This window comes from Prunus mume, linkage group LG1, assembly GCF_029339155.1.
Source record: "Prunus mume cultivar Tortuosa linkage group LG1, ASM2933915v1, whole genome shotgun sequence".
NCBI classification, from domain to species: domain Eukaryota; kingdom Viridiplantae; phylum Streptophyta; class Magnoliopsida; order Rosales; family Rosaceae; genus Prunus; species Prunus mume.
In genome coordinates, this window is record NC_142698.1 from 13,258,452 (window position 1) to 13,277,835 (window position 19,384).

A 19,384-nucleotide genomic window follows, 5' to 3' on the forward strand; every position below is an offset into this window, starting at 1 on the left:
TACGTTGCTCGGACTATTGAACATAAATTCTTTTTTTTCTTCTGGTACTATTGTCATTTTCCTTGCATCACCTTCAGTGCTGCAATGTTTATAACTATTGTTATCTTTAGGAACTGTGGATGATGAAAGAAATGAGGAAAGCAAAAATTTATGAAGATATTAGATTCCTCTAGTCATTTGGTCATTTCGTTACAATTCATTCGCCAGACGATGCAATTGTGATGGCCTGAAGGTTGGGATTTTCTTTTGCTTGTGCTTGTTTTGTTGATGCTACTTCCTCTTCGATTGTCGGTGTTTCGGACTTGTAATCTTTGCTTTTCCCCCATACAACCATATATAGGCCGGTGACTATGACTGCAGCACCGAGTAGCCTGTAAAATGATCAAATTAGCTAAGTTTCTTATTTATGTAAGAGCATGGTTTATGGTGGATTTAATACGACAGATACCTTCCCAGATACAGTTGCTCGCGCAAAATGAAGGAGCTCATGACAGCAACAATAACCATGCTTAGGGGACTGAAAGCTGTCACAAACACAGGGCCTCTGTATTTCATCACAATTCCTTGAATGTAATAAGCTAGCCCAGAACAGAAAACGGCCTGCATCCATTTTTATGTGTGAATAAACATAAAGAGCTGAAGAATTTAAAACCCTTTGGCTTAAAAACCAGTTTAAGATTTCAATCTTCAGGTTGAAAAAACCCAAAATGTAAACAAATTCCAATTAGTTTCTTAGCATTCTTACACTGTAACAAGCTGCTAATAACTTTGCGTCCCATTTGATAGCCCAAACGGCAGAGTTTCCCCTTTCCATCACCAACGCTAGAGCAGTTCCTTCCAGTGTGCCCATCAGGCATATCCAAGCTGAAAGGGAGAGCTCAGCTGGGTATGTTTTTAATGTGATTGACTACAGAGACATATAAAATGTATTAAATACTGATAAAATAATTAATAGACTATCAACCAATCATATGAAGAATCTTTGTTTAAACAATCACCTGCAGAATCATGAAACAGGCCCAGCAGAAGCAGCCTATTGTGATCATTATGGCACCTTTGATTGAGCTTTGGAGGCTTACAGCCCCACCTGTTTGCTGTTCATGGCTAGTTGTTCCTCTGGTCCAAAACAAATCTAACAGTGGCCCCTTCACCAGTGTCATGATCATGGCACCTGCAACTGTTGCTGCAGTCCCAAACACCTTACTTTGGCTGCGGATGCATTTCAACTTTACTTTCTCAAGCCTGAGAGCACAAAGATAACAAATGGTTATAGAATCCCCGGCCGGGAAAAAAAAAACAAAAAACCCTTTAAAGACATTTAAGGAATAATTATCAGCACATTTGTTACCTAAGAATCCAAGCCATTGCAAAAGTAAGGGCAGGGAGAATGTTGCACATAGCTGCTGCAAACGTTGCTGTTGTGTACCTCATTCCCATGAAATACAAATTTTGGTCAATAACTGGCCTGCCAAGAGACACAGAGGGAGATAAGAAATGGTTACAGGAAACTTAGGAGAAACCTTGTATAGCAAGCAATTCAAAAATTTACTCCAGTAGGCCGAGCAGCATTATCTTGATGAAGATTGGAAGCGTCATCTTCGGTCTTATTTTTCTGTTCAAGATCAAAAACACTGTTTTAGTCACTAAAAATCTTTCTTAACACATAATGTTAATGAATGAGAGAAAGAGAGAATCAGAGACTTGTCCAGGATCAGCGCGAAAGGGGCAACGACAGCAGTGGCAACTACGTGGCGGTAGACAACGAGCACATAGTTGCTCATCCCCTGGTTTAGTGCAGCCTTGGAGAGAATATCCATGCCTGCAAGCCCAAATTGCAAGAAAATAACAGCAAAGAAAGGCTTGGCAGCCTTGACTCTTTCAAGCAATCCATGTCCAAAGTTGCTCATTTTTGTGTAGATATATTCTTCCACTTAACCTCTTCCTTCAACTGTCAAAAATGCAGACTTCACCTACATAAGGAAGCTGATGAGAGTGTCTAGCTTCAACCCTTTTTATATTAGAAGCTTGCCACACAAACTGCCAGATTCCTGGGTGCTGCTTAAATACATGGTAATCTGTACTTAAAATTACAGGGAACTCACTAACCTATTAAATAAAAATAATTTTAGCTGAAAACCCTTTTCACCAAACATTCGATATAAGTGAATTTGTGATTTGTTTAGTAATTAGACTACTAATTATTCCAATAAAGCCTAAAGTCTCACTTAGTGCCTCCAATTAAGTATTTGGGTATCTTTGCATTGTGAGAATGTGAAGGTAAAAGTCCCATATTGGAAAGTTAAGAAACCTAGCAATGGTTTATAAGGAGTTGGGCTATTCCCCCCATTGCCAATTGGTTTTGGGATGAAATCTCAACTTCCTTCATGGTATTAGAGTGGGTTAACGTGTAAAAGCCCAACAGCTACACGTGTTCTATGTCACCCAATATGTGAGAATATGTAAAGAGTCCCATATTGGAAAGTTAAGAAACCTGCAAGGACTTAGAATGTGAAGGTATTCCTTCCTTTTTGTTTTAGACAGTTCGATGAAAACCCTTCTTTTGTATCCGTGTACGCAAATCCCATATCTGCACATGAATTATGAGATCGGAAAAGAATATATCGACACATTTTTTGCCCACTTGAAAACCCTGTCTTTTGCTTTTACGTTAGAATGACTGAAGAGAGAAAAAAAAAAGTACAACAGAACTCATTTCAACCAGATTCCCTTATTAGGGTCCAACATAGGTGATTGATTCTCAGCCTCGTCCATGTTAACGCCCTCGAATTTGTTCTCTAAACATACCAAATTCCAGCACTTGCTGGAGGAGGTGACATAATGCGGCTGATCAGTAGAAAACCAGAAGCTCTAATGATTTTGGTAGTTGAATTAATATAGATTCTGTTTTGGTGGTTTTAGTAATACAAGTGACATTGGGAAGGGATCAAACCTAGAACCTAGGGTGCACGGATAAATGCTCTTAACCACTTATGTTACAAGCCCCTTGCATTAAAGGCCAGTTTTTACAGTAAAAAACTATGAGCGCCCAAGTTCCCACTACTCCATGTTTTTTTTTGAACACTTTAAATGGTTTGTTTCCTTGTGCTTTTTTTAAACATGATTCATCTGTAGACTAGGCACTAGTATTAAGGCTAAATGGCTAAACCAACTCCTATCTGGAACCCATTAGGTCATGTAGTTTAGAGATTGTGGGTCCAGGGCCCACTCAACAATTATGTGAAATAATGTGGATGATGTGGTTCAAAATCTTCTGCTTATTTTAGTGCTACACAGAGATTAGGGTTACATGAGGGTTGGTTTTTTCTTCTTTTTTTGTTTTGTGCATGAGGGAGTTTAGGTTCAAAGATCTTTCAGAAAATTGACATATATACTGACTTCGATCTAATTAACATTCTGGTTCACTTGGGCTACAAAAAGAACACTCAACACATGGTTTCTGGTTCAAAAGAGAATGTTGCAGTTTGAGATTTGTCATGCTATGTGGTCTCCACATGCACCAGAGAGCTCAGCAGCATTCAAAATTATGCAGTTTTAACTGGAGCATCTTGAAAGTATTGATCTTCCACCCTCTCTCTCTCTCTCTCTCTCACACACACACACACACACATCACACAAACAGGAAATATACCTCTCTCTCTATTGTTTTGTATGCATCAAATTCTTGCCAAAACTGAACAAGGAAACACAAAACCACCACCAACTGAATTAGATTTATATTCCATTTGGTGATAAAGGCTGATTCAGTTTGATCTTTAACTGTAAAGCCATCCACTAGCTTGCAATTCTTCCTCCTGATTTTTACTTGTACTCTTTTGTTTCCCATGTAATGGAGTTTTTCTGGCACTTAAGCTCATAATGATGACAACTTAACCATTAGCCCACATTTTCTGTTGCATCATCAGCTATAGATATTAGCATAAGGGAAGAATTTGATGGAAATGAACAATGGCATCTGAGTAGGCAACAAGTCTTGGCTGGAAACTTGATGGCAGGCAGACCATGGCATTAAGCTGCTTATAAGACCAGACATGAGATGAGACAACTTCTTTTATTTTCCTCTTTCCAATCAGTAGTGCCACTAATGAATGACAGCAGCATCCAGAATATATGGCAGTGGCATCGAGTAAGATCCATTTCTGAACAAAACTACCCCAAAAGAATCACGCCATGAAAATTTTCATGTATTAATCGGGCCACGCAATGATTCGAAAAATTTCTCGTCACACAGTCTAACACGATATGTTGTATGTTTTATTGTTAATCTAACCATTCTTATTCAAATTTCGAGCATTATCCGAAATGTTTGATTGTCAATATAACAAAAACATCTGAGTCTACTTCCTCTTATCTTCTCACTAATTGTAATGGATTCTGCATCATCCAGTGAGGCATTTGTTTTACATAGTCTCCTTTTGGATGATGAACTATAATGGGATAAACATCAATTATTTGTGCCTACGTATGGTAGCTTTTGTATCTGTCAGGAGTTGCACTGGGGACACTGAAAGTGGTTCCTCATTGCAGAATGAAACTCTGCTTTATATGGTCAGACTACCAAAAGAGATTGTGAAGATAGAAATGAGGATTTTCAAAGAAAAAGAAAGGGTTTAATTGGTGGAATCCATCACCTTTCAATTTGTATTGACCATAACTATTTAAAGCTGCTGAAAGTGATCAGAGTAAGCAAAATCACGCTTGTAGGCAATCACTGAATCAATAATGAGATAGATTTCTCCTCTCTTTTTTCCTTTTATAGATTTCTCCTCTCTTTTCTCCTTTGTACTTTATTTGCCTTTTTTAAAAAATGGGCATGGTCCATGAATTATCAACTGCATTATTAAACTTTTGGTCAATTTTCAAAAAAAAATAATAATAATACAAGGCAGCTTTTAGTGTAGTGGAAGTCTATTAGCTCTACGGGCTACGCATCAGAAGGTACCCCGACGTCCTAATACCTCCAAGTTGGTAAACAGTTAAAAGAGAATACATTATCAGCAGCATTAGGACGCTTTATATGTAAACCCACTGTGAGCATGGCCCTGCTGAAACCTGTGTTGTTCATGCTAAATGCACCAAAACTAACACCCGAGAGTGTGACGCAACAGTAATACAATGATTTTTGGGAGCATTTCAGACAATAAAACATAGATGTTGATATAGGGATAAGATGAGGCTTTACAACATCTGTTTCGGAACATTTCGAACAAGACAATATGGAATAGAGTTATGATGAACTAGCCTCACTTCTACCTTTTTTCACAGGCAATATGGAATAGACTTATGATGAACTATCCTCACTTCTACCTTTTTTCACAGGCTCACACAGAAACACACGAACCCTATCTTGCATGCCGGATCTGAGCTATTTACAGCCAGAACAACAAAAAACAAACATCGACGCATGTTGGCAACTATTAGCCATTGATTGGATTCAGCGTCACAGTGGTTTTCCACAGCTATCAATGGTTTGGAACCACCAACTATACCAGCAATGGTCAGTCAACTCCTATCTCACTTTCTAAGAATGAACGAAAGGGGATGGAAATATTAAAATGCTTAGTTAAGTCAGTCACTTTATGCTGTCAGGAGAAATTTTCCTTCCCCTTGCTTCTTACAAGATCCAAAGGAGGCCGTAAAGGAACCTTCATGCCAAAGCATTAAATAAAATGCAGCTCCCAAAAGGCATCAACAAAGCTATGAAACAATTGTATAAGGGATGAGACAGGCTACTTTCACTATTAAAGAAGGCATCAACTTCTCTGTTTATATATGCTCAAGAAGATAAACTTTCATGAAAAATCAACTAACATATAATTGACTTCCCAAAATATGAGGATCTACCATTCACACCCAAATCAGTAGTAGTTATAAAATAATGATAAAAGAAAGCGATACAAGCACAAGTAACATAGTTGTGACAAATCAGTTTTTCCCCCAGCAGAGTGTTTGCGTTGTCTTAAACATTTACGCAGCATATCATGTTCAACACACTTTTCTTAAGAACCACAGCAAGCTGATTTTTGGGCAGCTTGAGCAGCTCCGGCTCCCTGATCTGGTTGGTTAATCTTGATTGTCTGAGGCTGCCAAAATTCAAAAAAAGTAAAGACTCAGTATATATCAGACTAGAAGATGAAAGATGGGATTTAATCAAATGGTTGGCAACCAACTCAAAATTGGTATCAAGACTCGATACTCAATAATTTTCAAAGAAAGCAAATTTCAAACATTGTAAGAGGACGGATTTGGACCAGATGTTAACACTTTTGAGGGTGACTACCAACTGGTTTATGCCCCCACCAGAGTTTGATATTAAATTATTGAACAGAAATAGTTTCTTTAAGCCAGAAGAGAGAAAAACAAAGGGGGATGAAATAGGGCTCCAACGTACAACAGAGAAAAAAAGAAGGAAAAAAAAAACAGACATTGTATATTTTCAGATGTTAAATTAAAAAGATCGTACAGACACTAATAATTTAGTTATACACAGGAAACCAAGCAACATATGTATCAGGAGGGAAAGACAGTAATATAAGTGACATGAACCATTCAAAATAATCATACCTCAGCCCTCGAGTCAGTATCCGCGAGTCTTTGCTTGATATCCCTAGCTATTGAAAAGAAGACCTCTTCCACATTTAAATTTGTCTTTGCACTCTGTAATACACAGTATTTTCAGCAAATAGGAAAAAACCAACTACTTTGTAAGTTAGAAGACACCATGAGAAACTCACTGTCTCAAAGAATTTGATGCCATACTCGTCAGCAAGTGCTTGACCCTTTGAAGTGGGGACAGCCTGAAAAATGTAACTTGTCAAGTAAAGATTGAAGATCACAAGTCACATAGCACACAAATATGCACGAACCAGAAACGTCCATAAACAAGAAAACACAGAGAAGGGATAGGAACAAACCCTTTTGCTTTCATCCATGTCAGCCTTGTTACCCACCAGGATCTTGTTGACATTGTCAGAAGCATGCTGTTCTATGTTACGAATCCAATTCCTAATGTCTGAATGAAGGTAGAAATTAGATTCATTACCATGTATATGTAATAACCAACAATTTTAAAAAAAATTCCCTGTTAAAGAATGAATGACATCCATAGAATCCACAGACAAAATCCACAATAATCTTAATATCAGGCAATTGTACTTTCTTCACTTTAATAAAATCCACATAAATAAAGTTCTAAAAGCTAGGAAACTGACAAATGATGAATATAAGCATAGGGTGATGTAAGTGATAAAGAAGTTACTGTTAAAAGATGACTCATCAGTGACATCATACACGAGCAAAATGCCCATGGCTCCACGGTAGTAAGCTGCAGAGACAAAGAATAATTAAGAATGCTTTGAAAAAATTTAGGAAATGAACGCAAGATTAGAAAAACCAATGTTGAGAGGTAATATGAGATGTCAGCTTCGTTAACAGCTTCATGAGCTCAGACCCAGGTTCAAATCTGATCATCTGATGTGCCCACCACAAAACTAAATTTTGAATTAAAACCAACGAACTGAAATGGCCCTAATCATCAGGTCTACATATTTCTTCCGTGCATGTCTCACTACTGTAGCAATAAAGCAACAGAGAGACCCTGGAACAATATAAGACCTTCGACATTCAGAGAACTGTAAACCACCCATATAGAAAATATGGCAATATCTTAAAGTTAGACCAAAGACCCGTCTAGTCAAAGTATTAGGGTTTTTGTAAGAGGTCTTGTTGGCAGACTAGCAGAGACCTAAGAACATTAATACATTCATCTAACTTTAAAACATTAATATGCAATTTTTTTTTTATAGTTTCTCCTTTATGAAAGTGCATCTTTGGCAGGCAAGGTTGCAAGCATCATATACTCAAACTTGTATTTAGGAGAAAGTGAGAGAATGGTTACATATTCAAATTCAACCTAAAAACACTTTAATGCCACAGAACTAACCAGTTGTAATTGTCCGAAACCGTTCTTGACCAGCGGTATCCCAAATTTGCAACTTAATTCGTTTCCCATCAAGCTCTATGGTCCTTATCTTGAAATCAATACTGTCAAAGAATTACAACCTAGCAAGATTCAGAAGCAGTTGTAGAAGGGAGGAAGAACAAAACCCCTAATACAGTCATGCACAGAAAATACCTACCCAATGGTTGTAATAAAACTAGTTGTAAAGGACCCATCAGAGAAACGCAGAAGAAGGCAACTCTTACCCACACCTGCAAAGTTGCATAACAAAGAAAAAGAAAAGGGAATTAAACTCAAACTAATGGCTGTGGTACATACAAGAAAACATAAATACAAATGTGGGCATGCTCAACATCCATAATCAAATCATTGAAAAATAATCAAATGTGGTACTTCCTCGATGTCATCTGACCCTAGTAATGCTGGACAGGCATTTGAAAATAATCAAATCATTTGACGCCAGATGATAGTAAGTAGAATTAACAAAACAATATAAATAGCATACAACAAATATTCACCTAAAATTGGAAACGTCCAAGGTTTTATATGAAACTACACCTTGGGAAATATCAAAAGACCAACATATACATGTTTAAGACACCACTTCAAACAGCTATTGGGTTTAGGCTACCCCATAAGTTTAAGTTTCTGGATTGAAGTGGGGTCTCAAACACGCATGTGTTGGCCTATAGGAGACTCCCCAAGGTGTTGCCCCCTAACAGGAGTCACTCAATGGTAAAGTGCAATCTAGCAATACTTTCTAAGAGTTATCCACTGATAAAAATTGCCCCGGAAAACATTATCAAAGAAATTACGCTAAGTTGAGTCCCAAGAAAACGGCATTCATCTTATAAAATAGCTCGAACTCCGATAGTCCCTGAACACAAATGGGATTATTTTGAAAATTCATATAGAATAGACCTGAAATACAGACATCACATGAAATGCTGACCCAAAGGAAGCTAAACTAGAACTTCAATTAACTAAATTAAGAGCAAACCTAACATCTCAGACCACCTATTAAGAATGAAGCGGCTAACCACACGGTGACCCAAAACTTCTATTTCATCTAATATTACGCAAAACAAACATATATCTGGAATCAACAGCAACCCAAATACGATTTACCAAAGAGAAAAAGGAAACACAAAACAGAAAACATCTGAAATATGCACGTCAAATTCCGAATCAATATAAATGATCAAATGATGTGACAATAACACATTCCAGTCCATGAGATCACAACAAATGGGAGGGTAGAAATATAAAATCGTACCGCTGTCGCCGATCAGGAGGAGCTTTATGAGGTAATCGTAATCGGCTCGAGCTCTAGCAGGTGGAGCAGCCATGGCAAAAAATTCCCAAAGCCACAAAAATTACCAGCAACAATAAACCCTAGAGAGAAAAAACTGCTTCCCGGTGAATAATTACACAAAAGCGGAACAAATAATCTTTGAAAAAAACAACGAGAGCGAAAATAAAAAGGTGAAAATTGATTTGAGGAAGAAGAAGAGATACCAGATCAGGAAAGAGGAGAGTGAGATCTAAGCAGATGAGAGAAAAGAGGAGGGAAGCAGAAGCAGAGTCCCTGATACGTCAGCAGACTCAGCACCAGTCGGCCGTTGATTTTTTTGTTTTTTTATTTGTTTCGGTTTTTTGAAGAGAGAGAAATGATATGTTGTGGGATGAGAGTTCCTGGCCGTTAGATCGTAGGGGCCAATGAGATCTGTGTGGATGTGACGCACGTTATTATACTCTCGTGAAGAGCGTCGGAGATGTTATGAAATGAAAGTTTTTAAAAAAAAAATTTGGTGAACATGGAGATGTTGATAAACTTGATAGTCTGTCTGTTCACTCAAAATTAAATAAACGAAATGAGACAAAGGGGAATGGTGATGTTTTGAATTTTTTTCACATTCGATACAATTATTACATGGTGATAGATTGGTACAATGGTAGATACATGTATGTTATCACGTTTATTCACATTATGATATTATAACGTGTTATTTGCTTGCGTGATGGATATGATCACGTGTTATTCACATGATAAATATATATAAGAAAAAAAAAACATACAAAAACATTTCATCTTCAAACTTATTTTGCACTTCTTAAATGATAATACATAATGGCATACGCATTTGAAGCCAAAATTTTGTATACAACTAGTTTTTGGTTGAGGTTAATTAATGGGTTGCACTTTACTTATTGGCTAAATATAGCTAGATGCAAGGTCACTCAATGAGTCGAATAGCGGGTGGTATCAAGGATGTACGGATGAGAGAAGAGATTGGCGAAGAGTTGAGATATGATCGTTTCTCTTATTTAAATAATATTTTTAATACTAAAAGATATCTCAAATTCAAATCTAATGTTGAAGAAATTAGCAATGTATCGTGGATCTCAAAATGATGAGAGAAATTGCCAACCTTGAACATTGATCGCCCACCAAAAACTAGGTTTTGATCATTGCCCAATCTTATTCAGAGGCATTTCAAACAAGCTCCCTGGTCCAAATTTGAGGAGGGCCTTAGGTTTGAGGTGATGGGAGTGGAAGCAGCATAATGGGTTCAACATCTTTGTTCAGAGCTATTGGGCTTCACAAAAAGGCTTACTATCAAAATTGGGATGGGTCTCTTGACTATGAACTAGAATACCCTTCACAAAACAAACTTAAAATATAAAGGGTTGGGAAAGACTTTTTTGGTCATAGAGTTTTATACGAAAATTTAATTTGGTCATTGAGAAAAAATTTTAGGCAAATTGATCACTTTGTTTCCTATAGTTTACAATTTGTAGATATTCTATTATCTTCCATTAAATGTTTTTTTGAAATTTTTAAAGAAACACCTTCATTCTTGTTCCTCTAAATGTATATTGTGCTATTATGGTTTAACAAATTGGGGGAAATATTTGAATCGAAAGTATAAGGAAAATAAAAAAGCCTAACCAAATTAAAATGAAATCAACAACTTACAAATATATTTTGGCTCTCTATCCCCTTGATTACTTCTCCTTGCCATCTGAAGTCACAATGTGATTCTCCTTGCCCTATCCAACTGACCTAACATATGTATACTTCTAATATACTTCATACAGGGCTACCAAGATGATAACTTCAATCCGTGAGACATTCATTGCAAAGCCTCCTTACCAACCTAAACTATAACATGCTTTGCACATTCATGAAAGATTTCAAATCAAGCTCAAATATTATAATATGCCACCAACCTTTTTTTTTTTTTTTTTGAAAAAAAAAACAGGCGAAAAATCAAACTCAGGTAGGCTTACACTTGTATTCAAAGACTTCTCCGAATCCTTCATCGCATATACAAAATAGTTGGCCAACTATGCACTCAAGATCAAAGATGTTATTCATTTTTGAATTATTGTTTGGTACGCACAATATAAAAATGGCGGTGCCACGTGCCATTTCTTTTTCTCAGCTAAATATCTAAAACCAGCGATCTAAAATCACAAGGCAGTTCCGCTTGGACGCTTGTTCTTACGTGCCTATTGTGATGGATGGTCGGGTTTCCTACCAGTCCATTTGTGTGTGTCGGCGCCCTCCAATCGTACTTGTTCTTGCACACAATTGACTTGTCTCATGCTTGAGCTAGTTGAGTGTGATTTGCACTAGAATTACAAAATGTGTTTTAGATGCTTCGTTCTGTGACAAATGAGCCTTCTTTATGTTGATGTCAGTTGCTTTTTGCATGGTATGATTGATGTTACATGTCGATTCTAGAATTTAATTTATGGGAACATTTTGCTAATATAAACGTATACGTAGGCAATCATTTTTTACTGTTGATGATGTAGCTATGAATTTTTCAAAAAATGGGCAATATTTAAAAGATTAAAAGTTCAACAACAAAAATTAGACAACTAAATACCATTAAAATTTAGGGACATTTTAGAAAAAGGGAGAGAGAAAAATTTTAAAAGAAAAAGCAAAATAATTTATTTTTTTTAGATTTCTAATACATCCTTTGAGAAAAAGTTCTAAAACCTAAAAAACCTTAAAATTTAATAATACTAACTTCCTTAGATTCATGATGGGTGAAGTCTCTTTGAAGCATTTAGTCGAACATATGGTGAGCACCATCATAAGGACAAATTCTAGCATATCCTTTCGACGAGAGGAGGTGCATGACCCTGTTAGTAGTTGATGACATGCAAGTCTCACATGCATTAATGGTAAAAAATTTATCATAAGGACTAATCGTAACACATCATTCACCATATGAGAAAATCTGAGTAAATTTCAATTCTCTATTTATCCAAAATGGAAATTCCAAATTGCCCATTACCAAACAAGATGAAAAAGAAAATCAAATTTGATGAGCATCTTTTAAAAGGCATAGAAGGGAGTTGTAAAGGGGAAAATATTATGATGCTACATCTTCATGGCGTTCGAATTTCTAAGTCTAGATTCTTATAAGATGAAGAAAAATCAAAGTGGAATTTTGCAAGTAAGATTCCTGAGGCAATTGCAAAAATTCCTTGTTGTATATGGATTGCTACGTAGGACCGATGGAGAATGAGATGTAGATCACATCAACCTCTTTAGTCATTAGGAATCGCATAATCCCATAAGAAAAGTAGGGCATGCTCAACTCTTCAATGAATCTTAGACAATTTTCCAATTTCATAGACATGAGATGCCCCAACATGGCCCAAGTTTATTAACACCATTTTCAGGTAAGTTTTTAATCCTATATGTATCATATCTATTATTACATCAAAAGAGATGTTCTCTTGACACACAATATATAGTAACGTAAACCAAACTAGATTTACATGATTTAACATGTACCATTTACCCCACAAAACTATACATGTTTGGAAATCTAACCATTTAACTCTAATAAAAGTTTGGATATGTAACATTTATATGTACAACCTGTTGCGTGCAAGTTGAAAACTTTGAAGTTCATCTAAAAAAAAAATTTTAGAAATTTAATTGTAAAAATTTTATTTAGACAAAAGGATTCCAAATCTCAAAATTCATGGTATGTTTACTTAATCCATAATTGGATTTTGAGGAATTGAATTTGGGATGAATTGAATTGAGAAGAAGTTGGATTGAGGAGAATTAGATTCCAGATTCTTATGGAAATTGTTTACTAAATCATATGGATTGATGAGAGTTAGATTTCATATTCCTATTTGAAGTTGTTTACTAAATCATATGAAATTGGGATAGGGGTGGTGCTAATTACTAAAATATCCTCATTGTTGGGTTAAAGTAGATGACGAATTTGGACTTTTGAAAAATAATGTGAGGATATAATTGGTAAAAAAGATGAATTCCTAATAGATTAATTCTCCAGAATTAGAATACCCCATCCCATTCAAGAATTGAATTCCTTCGAAATCAAGAATTTAATTCCTAATTTCTTTTCAATTCCTTAATGTGAAATAAATGCACAAATCTTCCCTATGTAAAATTCAATTCATGATTAATAAAAACATCATTATAAAGTATTATTAAAATATATATATATGTATATATATATATCTTCTGGATGTATCCAAATTTCAGCAAGGTGCGCAGTGGCAGGCCATGAAAAAGTCACTAAGATTGACGTGGTCATTATTACTCTTCCTATAATCGTACTTTTTTTTTTTTAAGTTGTTCACCAGGTCAATACAAATGACCACATTCAAACGCCGCGTCCTTGCATGGACCAAATTTTTAGTACAATCTGACTGTTCCAAGTAAATCTCTCCAAGATAAGGTTTCAATTTTTTTTTAACCAATTTAGAAGGGAGACTGGTAGGTTTCTGCGCAGAGATCAAAGTCAAACCAAGAAAAATGTCGCCTTAGAGTAATGGATGGGCATTCACACACACCTCTTACTCACGGTCACACCCCACATGCCCAAGATAAAGGAAACTATCCCCTCTCATTGGCTGTGGTTTGCTTCCAATACATTTATTCCACCACATCAAACCTCACTAATCAAATTCCCCCTACCATGGCCCACATGATGACATGGCAGAATCTGACTAGGTGCGCAAAGCATCTACACACAATTTTTGTGCTCCATCAGTTAGTCCTCCCAATCCCTACTTGATAAACATTTTATGAATAAAGTAACTGTAGCTTAGATGATTAAGAGTGTTTATCCTTGTATTCGGACTCGTGTGTTCAAATTCTCCCTCCTTACTATTGCTTATATCACAACAAACATTTTTCACAAGAAATTTGTATTTCAAATAATCAAAAAAATTTATACATGCATGTTCATTCAATCTATCCTTATCCAAGTGCGATTTGTTTTCAAGACACGCCTCACCGTCCGCTTCACGTATGAGCAGCGGACCCAAAAAGAATGCCCCTCACGACCGTTAGGAACACCGTCTTTGTCCGAGGGTGGGGCCTTGCACCAACCCAATAAGGCTGAGACACGTAGCGGATCAGTGCCAGCTGGAGGCACGTTCTATTCAGTTGGCCAGAATATACGGATGCCAAAAGCATTTTCGTAGCACCAAAACTTGGGAATTTCTCACTTTAATTTTGTTTTTTTTCCTTTTCCCCTTTTTTTTTTCTCCTTTAAATGGAAGGCACAAAGAGAGCGGGAACACGTACAGCTGCTTATTGCTTTCCTCTACTTGAGCGCCCCATTCACTCCTCCTCTCTGCCTGCCTCCTCTTCGTTTTGAGATCTGTGCTCTTCGGTCGTCTCCTTCCTTCCTCTCAAGGCTTCTTCTTCAGCTAGGGTTTCGTAACTCCGATCCTTTACCGGTATGTGCTTGCTTTTACGAGTCCGAGACACTGTCGTTTTGTAAACTTTATGCTGCATTTTTAGCTGATTTTGGCGTCGTTTTTCTGACTTTACTGTACATTTCTAGCTGATTTTAGCGTCGTTTTTGTTCTGTTTGTGGATCTGATCTTTTTCTCTTCGCTTTTGCTCGTAAGCGTTTGTTTTTGCTGCGTGCGCTCCATGTTTGCGTTTTGAATTGCTCTATCTTTATTACAATTGGAAATGATTGTGCGGAATTTATGCTAGTTTCTGAGATCAATTTTTCTAGATGTTGAGAGCTAGCCTTGTTCTTTGTTATGGTTCTGAGATTGCTCATGTTCTCTGTGTTGTGAATTACTTCCTATTTTCGTAATTTTAGTAAAGTTAAAGTCATAGTTTGGCAGATCTATACACGGTTTCGCCGGATATTTAGATTGCAGAAGTTTCCATACATTTTCATTTGCTCAGCGTTTACTTTTAAATAAACGCTTTGCTGACACGTTACCAGAAACATTTTGACTGTCAACTTGCGAGGATATTATTAAATTAATTTCTTGATTTTTAGCCTCTGGTGAAAAAAGATATTTTTACAAAATTTGGAGCTCCTGATATTTGTCGATCTGGTGCAAGAAGCTAATTCGTCTCCTTAATGCCTTTTGTCATTCGCATCTGATAGCTTAAGTTCTGCAAATATGGCTTTAGTTTTATGTGATCTTGATATCAAAGCCGTCTTTTGCGAGAACATTTTTTATATACGATTTTAACATCTGGAACTGAAGAAAGAGCTTTTACAAAATTTTGTTGGGATTTTTTGATTTGGTGTGAGAAACTAATTCTTCTCCTTGCTGTCCTTTTGTCATTTGGATGATCGGATCTGATAGCTTAAGTCCTTCAAAAATGGCTTTAGTTTTATTTGATCTTGTATACGAGGGTGCATTTGAGATATCAATGTTCAACTTCATTATGAATTCTGGAAAAATGGAACTGTTTCTGTATGTCCGTGTGTGTATTTTGTACAAGGTTAAAGAAAAAGGGAAAGGAAAAAGGTTCAATTTGTTTAAATATATCTAAAATGTTTCTTCATAAGTCTCATCTTATTTGAAGGTCCTCAACATTTTGTGTTTGACTCTTTTTAATCAAAGGATAAATGCATGACATTCTTTTATGATATTGATTACTACTCCAGTTGTCTGAGATAGACTTTTATGGCTTGTACATATGCCTTCTTTTGTTGGCCCACTTATTCTAGATTTGAACTTTTGGGAATTGTGTTTAAGGCCTGTTAGACATGCTTCATGAGACATTGTTGAAAAAATCTATCGAAATCTTTTGCTTGATTAATTAAATAGCTCATAGAGTGTTTCCGTAGTACTGCTTTTGATGACTTCTTGTGGTCTTATATCTTGTAGTTATGGCTCCACCAATTGAGACTGTTCAAAAAGTTGAGCCTCCTCAAAAAGTTATCGACTCCCATCATCATCATCATCATTCCTCACATCCACCTCTTAATGAGAGGATACTTTCTTCCATGACCAGGAGGTCTATAGCTGCACACCCTTGGCATGATCTTGAAATAGGTGAGCAGTAACTTTGGCAGCCATCTTGGTCATGTCAGCTTTCTTTAATTGTTATTTTACCCTATGTGTAACTTTTTTTCCTTTTCATTTTAATATAGGACCTGGAGCTCCAAAGATTTTCAACTGTGTAAGTATACTGAACCTTAATAACTATTTGATGCCTTAACTTTTTATTATAATGATTTTATCATTTGCTATACTTGCTCAAATTATGCATTTTCCATGCTTATTTTGAGCGAATATTGATTAGACACACGGAATGATTGTACAATGCTAATACGGAACAGAAGAAGTCATCTTAGATTAAGTTGACCAACTTTCCAGAATGTAGTGACATTCTTAGTATAATTTCATTATTAAAATAATCTGCTTCAGAAGATAATTTTCTCTATAATATCATAGTTGACAGTATTTTCTCTAACTAGTCAGTTTTCATATTCTAATTCTAAGAGTTACGACCTTTATAGTACTTATTCAGAAACTATGTATTGTGATATGGTTGGCATCCTATTGATCGTTGTTCTTGTGGAAATGTATACAGGTTATTGAAATTCCTAAAGGAAGCAAAGTGAAATATGAGCTTGACAAAAAAACTGGACTCATCAAGGCAAGTTTTGTGACAAGCTAATCTTCCTCATATTTTTAGTACATAAAGTATGCTTGCTGACAGGTGTTTATATTTGCAGGTTGACCGCATACTGTACTCATCGGTTGTCTACCCCCACAACTATGGCTTCATCCCCCGAACTCTTTGTGAGGACAATGACCCCTTGGATGTCTTGATTATAATGCAGGTATTTTTATGCTTCTTTCCTTTGGAAATGCCATTTTGGAATTTTATTTTAGCATTCTAACCTGAATATGACATGAACCATTCCCTACGATATAATCAATCATGCAGATGTAAAAATCATATGAAAAGTTGTGAGATTATTCTGACATATTTGTAAATCCATGCACAGTTGCTGGTGAAATCATGTGTTATATTTGTAAAAAACTTTGAGCAGCTTCTAAATCCATTTGGTTTATGTTAAAGCTGATGCTTGTATGTGGAAACTCACGCTGATGTATTTTGAATCTGAAAAAACTTACAGGAGCCAGTTGTTCCTGGATGCTTTCTTCGGGCAAAAGCAATTGGCTTGATGCCTATGATCGATCAGGTACATATTCAGACAGAAATGGTTGTTCTTTTAAATTTGTCGCAATGTTCTAATTTTCTATGAAATCAGGGTGAGAAAGATGACAAGATAATTGCTGTCTGTGCTGATGATCCCGAATACCGACACTACCAGGACATCAAGGATCTCCCACCACATCGTTTGGCTGAGATCCGGCGCTTCTTTGAGGACTGTATCCTTTTTGAAATTTCAGTTTCGAGAAATCGTAATTTTATGGGATATAATGGTTCTTTCTCCAAAGCGCTATTAATTTTTTTTCCTTAACCAACCAAAAAAATCAGACAAGAAAAATGAGAACAAAGAAGTTGCAGTTGACGACTTTCTCCCTGCATCTGCTGCCTATGATGCAATCCAGCATTCCATGTAAGTGTTAATGCTCTCAGAAATTTACCTCTTTGTCTGAAAATTATACTGTCAGTGGTGTTATGAGAATGTAGATGTTAGAAATCAGAATAGCATTTATACAATTCAAAAGTACCGAATCACCCCTCGACTTTTCAAGTTTTGATCATTTCTGGTTCATAAGAAAATGGATTTGAACTGCATTTGTCAGCCTAAATTTCATTTCACATCAGCCAAAGTCAAGCATTTTAATACCAGTTCACATCCTCGACCAAGAGTTGGGGTTAGATGCCTGGATTCAGTTTACATTTGGGTTTGTCTAGAGAGTCTAAATAGTCTAATATTACTTGTCTACAAACTTAAATGAATGGAGTACGAACTTAATCTCTCAAACTCGTTGTTCTAATGTGATAGGGACCTATATGCGGACTACATAGTGGAGAGCCTCAGGCGGTAGTTGTTTGTGCAAGCAATGAATCTTGGGTGCTATCATCTATCATCTGTAATGAAAATAACTTTATTATTGTGTTGTTTATGCATGCATTTTGTTTCGCAATGTATGCATATGCTTATACTACGACTCTAGATGGATTGTCTCATCTGCTTCATATGACAAGTATTAAAACTTTTATACAGTAATGAATATCGAAAACGACTGGAAAAAGAATTGTAGTTTGGGTTGATATATTGGTTTTGTGTCATTCTTCCTTCACCCTGACATGGGTTTGAAACAGAGTGTACTTGTATGCATTGTGCTGTTCTTATTCATTTTTTGGAGTAAAAATGTATTCTTTACTATATGTAGATGTAATGAAGCAATTCTTGTGGACAGTTGATTTTTTTGTAGAATGCTTGAAGGTGGAGTTTGTAACATCAATGTATCGTTTGTTACGGATTTCAAGTTTTACGGTTAATATGATGAGTTAATCAGCTTAAAGTAAGCTTAAAACACCAAATGATCGTTTACTGCCCACCAGGCTCTGTCCAGCTACATTTCCATCACTATCCGCATTAATCATAAGGCAAACTGATCAAATCGTTCATAAATTCGAAAAATCTCTGTGCTAAGATATTGAGTTTCAAAATCTATCCCTCATAGGCCCCTTCAATTTATCGAGAGAATGATCAAAGCTGAAGTATAAGTACGTGAAACTTACTAAGCTGAGGAAAGTTTCCAAAGCCGCATAACAGCAATCACCAGTCAAAGAAACTAAGAACTTTCCTGCCAGCAATTTGCCTCCTAGCCTCTTCATGATCCATAGCGCCGCCGGCAAAAGTTTCCAGCACAACATATCCAAGTTGCCAAGTTATACAAATATGTCAACCAAAATAAGTCCATCAAACTTTAAAATTAGCACACACTCGTGATATAATATATCACTACGACCATGTCAATACACAAACTCAAACTCATTAATATATATGCCTGCAAATCCAACCAACAAACTTTTATTTTTAATTTTTATACAAACAATAATCTAAACTACTTTATATCGATCAAATCTACGGAGAAGAGGATTAATGAAAAGGCATGCATTCATTGCTCCTAACCAAC

General features: G+C 36.2%; 3 protein-coding genes across 3 annotated transcripts; 1 reads left to right on the forward strand and 2 right to left on the reverse strand.

The window, feature by feature from the left end:
* Positions 1–16: 16 nt before the first annotated feature.
* Positions 17–2,029, reverse strand: UMAMIT12 (nodulin MtN21 /EamA-like transporter family protein). Its single transcript, XM_008243281.2, has 7 exons — positions 1,702–2,029; positions 1,550–1,612; positions 1,349–1,465; positions 999–1,242; positions 746–907; positions 449–600; positions 17–371 (listed from the first exon to the last, which is right to left on the reverse strand). Exons 1-7 carry the CDS (start codon positions 1,905–1,907, stop codon positions 197–199), a joined length of 1,119 nt encoding a protein of 372 aa, XP_008241503.2. The 5' UTR covers positions 1,908–2,029; the 3' UTR covers positions 17–196.
* Positions 2,030–5,808: 3,779 nt separating this feature from the next.
* On the reverse strand, positions 5,809–9,636 carry LOC103339914 (ras-related protein RABE1a). Its single transcript, XM_008243271.2, has 9 exons — positions 9,497–9,636; positions 9,255–9,373; positions 8,157–8,229; positions 7,961–8,061; positions 7,277–7,342; positions 6,933–7,030; positions 6,753–6,815; positions 6,583–6,675; positions 5,809–6,101 (listed from the first exon to the last, which is right to left on the reverse strand). The coding sequence occupies exons 2-9, from the start codon at positions 9,325–9,327 to the stop codon at positions 6,018–6,020; spliced, it is 651 nt and encodes a 216-aa protein (XP_008241493.1). The 5' UTR covers positions 9,328–9,373; positions 9,497–9,636; the 3' UTR covers positions 5,809–6,017.
* Positions 9,637–14,575: 4,939 nt separating this feature from the next.
* Positions 14,576–18,660, forward strand: PPA4 (pyrophosphorylase 4). The gene is made up of 9 exons (XM_008243262.3): positions 14,576–14,734; positions 16,142–16,309; positions 16,408–16,436; positions 16,851–16,916; positions 16,996–17,103; positions 17,404–17,469; positions 17,539–17,659; positions 17,769–17,850; positions 18,244–18,660. Exons 2-9 carry the CDS (start codon positions 16,144–16,146, stop codon positions 18,284–18,286), a joined length of 681 nt encoding a protein of 226 aa, XP_008241484.1. The 5' UTR covers positions 14,576–14,734; positions 16,142–16,143; the 3' UTR covers positions 18,287–18,660.
* Positions 18,661–19,384: the final 724 nt, after the last annotated feature.